This window comes from Nicotiana tabacum, chromosome 19, assembly GCF_000715075.1.
Source record: "Nicotiana tabacum cultivar K326 chromosome 19, ASM71507v2, whole genome shotgun sequence".
Classification (NCBI taxonomy): Eukaryota; Viridiplantae; Streptophyta; class Magnoliopsida; order Solanales; family Solanaceae; genus Nicotiana; species Nicotiana tabacum.
This window is the reverse complement of record NC_134098.1, coordinates 48,530,152-48,539,514: the sequence shown is the minus strand read 5'-3', so window position 1 is coordinate 48,539,514 and position 9,363 is coordinate 48,530,152. Positions and strand designations below refer to the sequence as shown.

Genomic DNA, 9,363 nt, shown 5'->3' with positions numbered 1-9,363 from the left:
ACATTAAAACTAATCTCCAATCCTCGCATCTGTATTGGAATCTATGCCTCACGCATCCCGTCCTTTTCTGAAACTGGATGATGAACCCGCCTATTTGTGCCTTGATCTGGAGTCAGATCATATGTTTTCCTGTTTAGACCATGAATCCCGTCCTGTAGGTCCCATGTAAGGTTCATACCTATTTTTCCCGGACCTTTTTTCAAATTCTGAACGTCTCGAACTTGATTTTTCATCAACCCTTGGTTGTGTAACCGTATCTTTTTCTATCCGCGGCTTAGTGCTGTACCTGTTGTACATATCATTCCATGAAACTCTCGCAAACTTTCCAATTAGTCTCCTCGTAACTTCTGAATTTTTCTCGTTTAAATTGCCCGTGAACGCCATAGCTGCCCAATTATCAGGTACTCGTGGTAGCATCATCCTTTCTCGTTGGAATCTATCCACAAATTCCTTGAGTAATTATGTATCTCCTTGTTTTACCTTAAAGATGTCTTCATCCTTTTTTGCAACCTTCTGAGCTCTCGAATGTACTTTTATGAATGAATCTGCAAGCTTAGCAAAAGAATCAATAGAGTTTTCAGGTAAAAGAGAATACCATATTAATGTCCCTTTCATGAGTGTTTCTCCAATCTTTTTAACCAAAACTGATTCGATTTCCTGCTTGGTTAAGTCATTTTCCTTCACGCTAGTTGTAAATGCAGTTACGTAATTTCGAGGGTAGGTTGTTCCATCATATTTTAGAATACCAGGCATTTTGAACTTTTTAGGAATTGGCAGTAGAGCCGCACTTGGCTTCCAAGGTTGCTGCGATTACTTATCAATATTCACATCTTTTATTACGGGAGGTACGCAAGGTATTTGTTCTATGCGGTCGTTCTGCTCTTTCAACTGTTTCTGCAAAGTTAGTACCAAACTTTATAAATCTGAGTTATTAGGCGTACCTGACTTCCCATCACGATTGGGAACTCCTCCACTACCAGAGTTATCGAGCCTCGAGCATGGGTTTTCTAAAGTCGCCGACTCGCCGTATTGGTTGGTGGAGGAGTTTGTGGCACGTTCGGCAACCCCCTAACAAAGGCTTGAAGAGCATTATTCACGTGCTCTGTAATTAATTGCTTTAAAACGTCTTGTTCTATGGTTTGTTAATCCCCCTGATGATCATTAGCGTGTGATGTGGATCTCTCAGGTGATCCTTCACGGGACTGACGAGGGGATTCTGTTGGAGAGTGATGTGGTGATGTTCCCTCTTGTGGGTTCAGTTGGTTATTTTCGTTACGAGTTGACATAATTTGGTTGTGAGAAAGAAGATTTTGGAAAGTAAAAAGATTATCAGATTTCCGGTAACGGAATCAATTTGCTTAACCAAAAAATAGGATTTTCAGTCAAATAATACTTTACTTCCTCAACAATCCGTTAGAAAAGAGAGAAACAAAAATAACAATATAAATTAGCCAAACGAAATAAGGAATGAGAGTTGATCCTTCAAATTAAGTACAACGCTTTGGTAAAGCAAAAAATTGTAAGTATATTTTAGTAATGCTTGGAACTTGTCCTTACAAGCGAGATTCTCTATCCTTATATAAGAATGTCTAATCATAACATTTTTTCCTATTTATGACAAATTCATTATGAGCATTAATGGTATTGATTGCTCGTTATTGTTGATAACCATAACTGACGCATTCGTAGCTATAAATACCTTATAACGATTCCGATTCCCTTTCCTTATTTATTACTCGTTCATGAATCTTTCCTCCTTTTTGACCTTGTTTCCGTTCGCGCCTCTTCTTTGACAGCTGTTTAGGCTCGGTCATCTGTTCTTTACTATCTCGTGCGTGTTTGATCCGTATCTTCCTTGCATTCTTAATTTCACTAATTGAGTATGCCATCTGTCGCTTCACCATTGTTCCATGTGTCATGCTTTGTCAGCTCATTAAGGTTCCACGTGTGACATCTTTTTCTACCAGTACAGTATAGAAACGAAAAAATTCCCTTTGAAAACTAGCTAGCCTGTGCTATTTTTACACTTGTGTAACTGCTTGAACTCTCCGCCGCCCATATGTCACAGGCCATCGATCCAGTTAATCAATAGGCCACAGATTTCAAAAGCAAGATATCATCGACATTGTTTCATTTTCCAAATATATAAATTATCCTAATACAAAACGTATACACAGACATATATCTTAATAACCATACAAAGAGCTCATTATCTGCTCATAAAGGAGGTTCCAATTAATAGACTAGTTTTTCACAATACAAGCTAGTAATGGATAACAGTTCAATCTGCACTGAGTAAAACATAGGAATAGGATACTTGTACTTTAGACTCAAAAGAGAAGAAGGAAATGTTCAAGACTTGATCAAACAGGGAACATACTTAGAATATCTCTATTATTTGGAAAATATATATGTCCTCAACCTTGTGCCGCTGCTACAACCATTTCTCGACGACGTTTGAAATAAGCTAGCATTGCATCCCGATGTGGGGTATTTTGTTTGATTACAGGGAGTTGCTTAAAGTTATGTATCCAAGCATGTAAACGAGGAAAAGTACTAACTGAGTCGAAGACCTTTACTTCAGCAGCTTCTTGTATGACTTCCAGCCATAACGCTATCCATCCAAAGACTATGTCACTTAATCCAATTGTGTCCCCGCTAAAAAACTTCTTCTCTCCAAGACCTTGCTCTTCTATAATTTTCAACACTTCCTTTGCTTTTTCAGTTGCCTTGACTTGCTCTTCCCCTATCTTGTGAAATATTGCGAAAAATTCTGGGCTCTATATTAAAAAGATATAACATGTTACTTGTTGTTACAGGCCTATAATAACTAAGTAAATTTGATCCATGTCTAATAATATAAGAGCTGAGTTCTTCAAGTCTCATTATATTGTTGTGACATATGAACAAAATTTTCATGTTTTTGGCTCAAGAAAAATGAATTAAGCCTGCAAGTGATGGTGTGTCGCAGACCTATTATAAATAAAGTATAGTATCCTTCATTTAGCGCTTAAAATTTTAGATGAGGTAATTTACTCGATTTAACACTTGACAATAACTAGCATGTACTACCAAGTTGGGGCCAATTATATGAATCCTCAGTAAAAATATTTTAATGCTAGCTAGAAGTACTCTACATTAATTTCCTTCTGATATTTAGATTTAAAAACTCTTGGCAAACACTGGACCTAAAGTAAACATACTAACATGATTAACTTACCTTATCTTCTCCGAACTTGATCCAGAATCTAGCCTGAGCCCTTTCATGAGGATCCTTTGGTAGCAAAGGATTCTGAGGCCATGTCTCTTCGATGTATTCAAGGATGACTGTGGACTCTGCTATTGGTTTTCCAGCATGTACAAGAACAGGAATCATCTTATAGATAGGGTTGTATGTCAAAAGATCATGGCTCTTATTTGAAAGATCTTCCTCTATGTATTCATAGTTGATACCCTTGTGTTTCAGAGCCCAAATTACCCTATAACTAAAGGGACTTGGAAAAGCTCCTAGCAGTTTCACTTGGTCTTCCATTTTTTTTCTCAGTCGAAGCTAATACAAGTTGTGATTGTTTGCAAATTTCAAGACTCAACTTATTGCCATTGGTAATTTATCTTGACGCTTGCGCCGGTCTTTGAAATTTCGACCACATATTAGAATTTTTTATATGAACACATAGGTCAATTAGTAACGATTTAACTTTTTCTACCAAGTTGAATAAAAATCCTACTTAAAAAATGAGACAGGTGGAGTCACAATAGAGATTCCATATATATATATATATAATGATCTTCTGATGGCTACTTAATATTTGTCTCACCTGACAAATGAGCAGGTAAGCGTCGGTCGGTTCTGTTCGATTTTGTAGAAGTTAGGTTCGGTTTATTCGATTTTTGGTTTGTGATTTTAATAATCAAAATCGAACCATAATAATTTCGGTTCAATTCGATTTATTCATGTTCGGTTCGGTTTAATCGATTTAGTTTTTCGGTTTCAAGCCATCGAAAAAATGTTACGAAACAACAAAAATAAATTTCTTGTTGACAGAAAAAGAAAAAAGAAATAAAAAATCCCGTCAAATGCACGAAAAAGATAAGAATCTTTATGCAAGAAAAATCATTCTTCATTACAAAAACAGAAAAGAAAATAGTATGAGCAGTATCTTGCGTTAAGCTTGCATTGGTGCAAAATATTTAAAGTTAAACTATAAAAATTCAAAATCTTCCTACTTTAAGTTTTGTCTTAACATATATTAATCTGGCATGATTCGATTTTTTCACTCATTTGAAAAGTAACAAGTAAGATTTATTTGATAAGTTTCAAATTGAAATTGTTACTTATTGTCATTTTATGTTTCTCTTTTTATTGATATTCCGTGATAGACTTTTGATTTTATGTATTTATGTGATTTCTGGTAGTTAATTTCTTTTTGTTACTAGCATATACAAATTTTATTCAGATGGTTCAAATTTCCTGCCGTACATGTTTTTTGTAAAAGATATGTCGATCTTAGACAAGGTGACAATTATAGGTCTGACACACCCAATGGTTTGGGATTCTTTAGTTTGAGAATTAGTTTTCAGCTTTAAGACTAAGAAAGAGTAATAGGGTAAGAGACTAAGAGTCCAAAAGCTAGTAAAAAAAACTTCGATTTTTCGGTTTAATCGAAAACCGAACCGTTAAAACAATAAATCGAAAAACCGAAATTGAATAAATCAAAATTTTCGATTCGACCGATTTTTTTCGGTTCGGTCAGTATTATGCCCACTCCTACAAATGAGTGATATTTTCATTTATCAAGGGTCCATCAATTATTGGCCACTTATTCTCTCACATTGGTTGATGTTATTATTCCTTTAAGGATAACCTTTGTTCATCAATTTTCTTTCGGATCTTTACACAAATAGCCGGTCATATTCATTATTTATTTTTTCTAGTCATATACATAGTTTATGCATTAATTATACATAATTATATATATATATATATATATATAATACACAAATATATATATATATATACCTTCACCGACTATTTTTAGTTTAAGTGGTTGGGTGAATAGCTATTTGGATTAATTCTTCTTTACTTTTTCCCTTCCAAAGACAGTTTTAGAAATGAATAAATTGTTAAGCATAACATAACAAACTTATGACGGTAAAAAAACCATAACAAACTTATGTGGGAACCCTCATTATAATGTAGCTAGTCTTAAGGTACGCGCGTTACGCGTGTACCCTATATCGATGAGCATAATTTTTAAGACTTATACATATATTATTAATCAGTATGTTTGAGTTATTAAATATAAACTAAAAATAATAAAAGTTTCTGAAAATGATATATATTGATTCTATTTAGGTGGTTAGCCATTTGAGCTGGTATAACTATTACTGTAGTAATTATAGTTATAAAACATAGGCAAAAACAATATGAACTAATAAGATCCATAATTGATATGAGTTAGAACACCTTGCAAAACAACAATTTAGATATCGTATGTATTTACAAAGCAAAAGACTTAGAGTCTAAGAACATAAATATCCTTAAATATTGAAGGACTATCGCCTAATATTATCGACTTTAATAACAGTTATTTCTCACTTATTCTTCGTGGACTTTGCCGTTTAATTTTAGATTATTTTTATATTTTGCAAAAAAAAAAATATTACATAATTCAAATAAGAATTTTTTTTATACAAGGTATTTAATATTAGAATCTTTTATATATATTCAGATAATGAAGAATTTAATGCAAAAAATTTAGTTGATTTAAACTACTAATATTAGAAAAAAAGCTTAATCTCAAGCAATCATATTCAAAAGAAAATAGAATAAGCAGAACTAAGTTGTAATCCCATGTTTTGTGAAATAAAGTATTTGAAAGAAATACTAATAGTTTAAATGATCTAAGAAATTTAAAACATTATTTTTTGAACCGAAGGATCATAAAAATCTTTTAACTAAAGTGGTAGAATCATAGTTTACCTTGTCCTAACTCCTAAGTATTGGTTCGTGATAATTGAATCACTAAACAAATTAGTTGTAATATCTAATTATAGAACACAATCGTTCTAACTCTAACAAAATAAAATAAAAACAAATACACAAATAGCAATATTCTCAAAATTTAGAATTACATGTAAATTAAAGCTCATTAATATAAAGGCAAATGATTTATAGAAAGTAAATCGCATTTGAACTTCAAGTCCTAAATATTAGGATTTCTTATATAGTTCAAATAAGGGAAGATTTATTAAATAAAGTTATAGTTTTTTTTAAAATTCCTAAATATTAGTAAAACGACTGTTTTGTCTAATGCGAATTATATTTTTAAAGGGTAAAAAAGGTGAACGACATTTCGTTAAGGGCCTTCGTGCTTTTAATATAATATACTAGTCTTAGAATACGTGCGATGCGCGTGTACTTTGTATCAATAAGAATAAGGTTTTTAAAAGTAACATAAAATATATTCAAAAGACATATTTGCATTATAAATATAAAAAATATTTTAAAAATATGAGCTTTTGAAAATGATAAATGTTAATCATGTTTGAGTTTGGTTCGCTTAAATAAGTAAAATTTTATATTTTTAGTTGATTTTAAAGTGGTAAATTGAATTGTAACATGAAAAAATTAACAACTATGTCACGTTGCTAAAATAAACAAATAATTCATATAAGGTAATTTAAATCTAAATTAGTTTTAAAGTAAAAAAAAATCAATTAGCCCAAATGGTTTCCATGATGTTCCCCTATATTTCTTACTACCATTGAACGTGCATGTGTTGGGTGAATTTATTAAAGCGTTTAATTAATAGAATTTTACATGTTAAGAACTTAATATGGAATGATTACTGTTATTTAAATAATTTAAATAAGGTAAAATCTTAATTGATTTTGAACTCTTAAATATTAGGACTTCATATATAATTCAAATAAGGAACTAATTCTTAAATATTAGGAAAATAAGTTGAATTACTATTTTGTCTAATGTGAACTTTATTTTTAAAAGGTAAAAAAGACGAACGATATTTCGCTAATGGCCTTCGTACTTTTAATATAGTATAGATAGATTATCGTTCTCTACAAATTCTGAATTGTGAAAATGGGACAAAGGGGTAAATAAACGGTAGCCAAACAGAAAAATTAAATCCCTAGGAAATACAAAGTGGATAAAACCATCTCTTCAGACTTAAAGGAAACAAATATTCCATCCCTTCCACTACACGACCATATTTTTTTAAAATTTTATTATTATTAGAGGGAGAGAATAGAAAAGGGGAGAGGATTAGAAGGCGAAAAATAAATGTGAAAGTTTAGGTAGTCATCTAATTAGATTACTAAAGATTCTATTACACGACCATATTTGACCCTACGAGTTAAAATACCACAACTATTCTTATAAATAAACTAATCCTTTCCTTTCCGTTTATGTGAACCTTTTTTGGGACAAATTGACTAATTTTAAGTGTGATGAATTGTCACGATCCATAATCCCAACCTGTCGTGATGACGCCTATCTCGATACTAAGCAAATCGATAATCTCAATAAACCACAATTTCTGTTAAGTTTGAAAATATAATATTTAAATACAATACAAAATTCCACAAATACTGATACGAACACTCCCCAAAATCTGGTGTCACTGAGTACATGTGCATCTAATATGAATACAAGTCTGCAAAAATATGGTCTATAATAATATAAGACCAAATACAGTAAACAAGGAGATAGGGAAGGAGAGACAAGGTCTGCGAAATGCGGCAGTTACCTCAGAATCTTCGGAAATTAACTGCGTGAAAGAATCAACACCCGCTATGTCCGGAAACACATGGATCTGCACACGAAGTGCATGGTGTAGTATGAGTACAACCAACTCAGTAAGTAACAATAATAACTAAGGAACTGAAAATAATGACGAGCTACACAGTTATAGTTCATTATCAGTACTTCCAGCAGAGAGTAGACATGCTATCAATTCCAACAGTTTAAGTCAAATCAGTTTTATATAGTTCAAGTTCATGTAGTCCGGATATAAAAATCTTTCAGAGAATTTTACAACAATGACATATAGCAACTAAATGCAACAACAAATGAAAAACAAGTACAACCTCTCAGGACAACAATTACTCACTGGTCTCCCAGCCCTCAACGCTCTCACTCAATGGGTTCCCGCGCTCACTGAGAGTGTACAGACTCCGAAGGGGCTCCTACAGCCCAAGTGCCATAATCCGTGCGGACAACTCACGCGCTGCATGGACAACTCATGTGCTATAGTATCCTGCACGGATAACTCACGTGCCATAATATCCTTCCCTCACCGACAGGCCCTCGGCCTTACTCAGTCCTTAACCTCTCTTGTCTCTCGGGCTCTCGAAAATCACAAAGATCAGCCCAAACAAAGATAACATAGTGTATCAACAAATATCAAGAAAGACTGAGGTATGATACGCAAGTAAAATCATAACTAAGTACAAGACAACAATTAGCAAATCATTCAACAAGTACGCGATCTCTGTGGGTCCCAACAGTATCATCACATAGCCTAAGCATGATTTACAGTCAAATTTCTTCAACACATAGAGAGCATATAGCTAACAACAAGTTATTTAACTTTAAAATTTTACGGGACGGACCAAGTCACAATCCCCTCGGTGCACACCCACATGCCCGTCACCTAGTATGTGCGTCACCTCCAAAATAATCACATGACACAAATATCCAGGATTTCATACCCCCAGGACAAGATTTATAACTGTTACTTACCTCAAACCATAAAATTCTTTACTCTGTTATGCCTTTACCTTGCAAATCGGCCTCCAAATGCCTCGAATCTAGTCACAAATAATTTGATTCAGTCAATAAAATTCATTGGAATTAATTCCATAAGAAAATGCTAATTTTCCAGAAAAATCCAAAATTTAGCTCAAACATCGCACGCCTCAGAACCAGACAAAAGTTACAAAATTCGGAAGCACATTCAACCACGAGTCTAACCATACCAATTTTACCAAAATACGACCTCAACTCGACCCTCAATTCTTCAAATTAAATCGAGAGGGGTTTCCAAAATTTTCTAATTAATTTGCTCATTAAATGATGGATTCAAAGGCATAATCATTGAAATTAATCAAAAATGGATAAAAATCACTTACCCCAAACACCCACACAAGAATCTCTCCAAAAATTACCTTCTACCGAGCTCCCAATTTGATTTTGTGTTATGAACTCAAAACCTCCGTTTTGGGGCTTTTAATTCTTCCCAGAAATGCTTTCATCGCGTTCGCGACCATGGCTTCGCATTCGCGAAGTACAAAAATGTGCTTCCAAAGTTCCTTCTTCGCATTCGTGACCTCTTCATCGTG

The 9,363-nt window shown here is 33.3% G+C and overlaps 1 protein-coding gene across 1 annotated transcript; it reads right to left on the bottom strand.

The window, feature by feature from the left end:
- Positions 1 to 2,186: 2,186 nt before the first annotated feature.
- On the bottom strand, positions 2,187 to 3,631 carry LOC107823913 (glutathione transferase GST 23-like). The gene is made up of 2 exons (XM_016650626.2): positions 3,221 to 3,631; positions 2,187 to 2,780 (listed from the first exon to the last, which is right to left on the bottom strand). Exons 1-2 carry the CDS (start codon positions 3,530 to 3,532, stop codon positions 2,418 to 2,420), a joined length of 675 nt encoding a protein of 224 aa, XP_016506112.1. The 5' UTR covers positions 3,533 to 3,631; the 3' UTR covers positions 2,187 to 2,417.
- Positions 3,632 to 9,363: the final 5,732 nt, after the last annotated feature.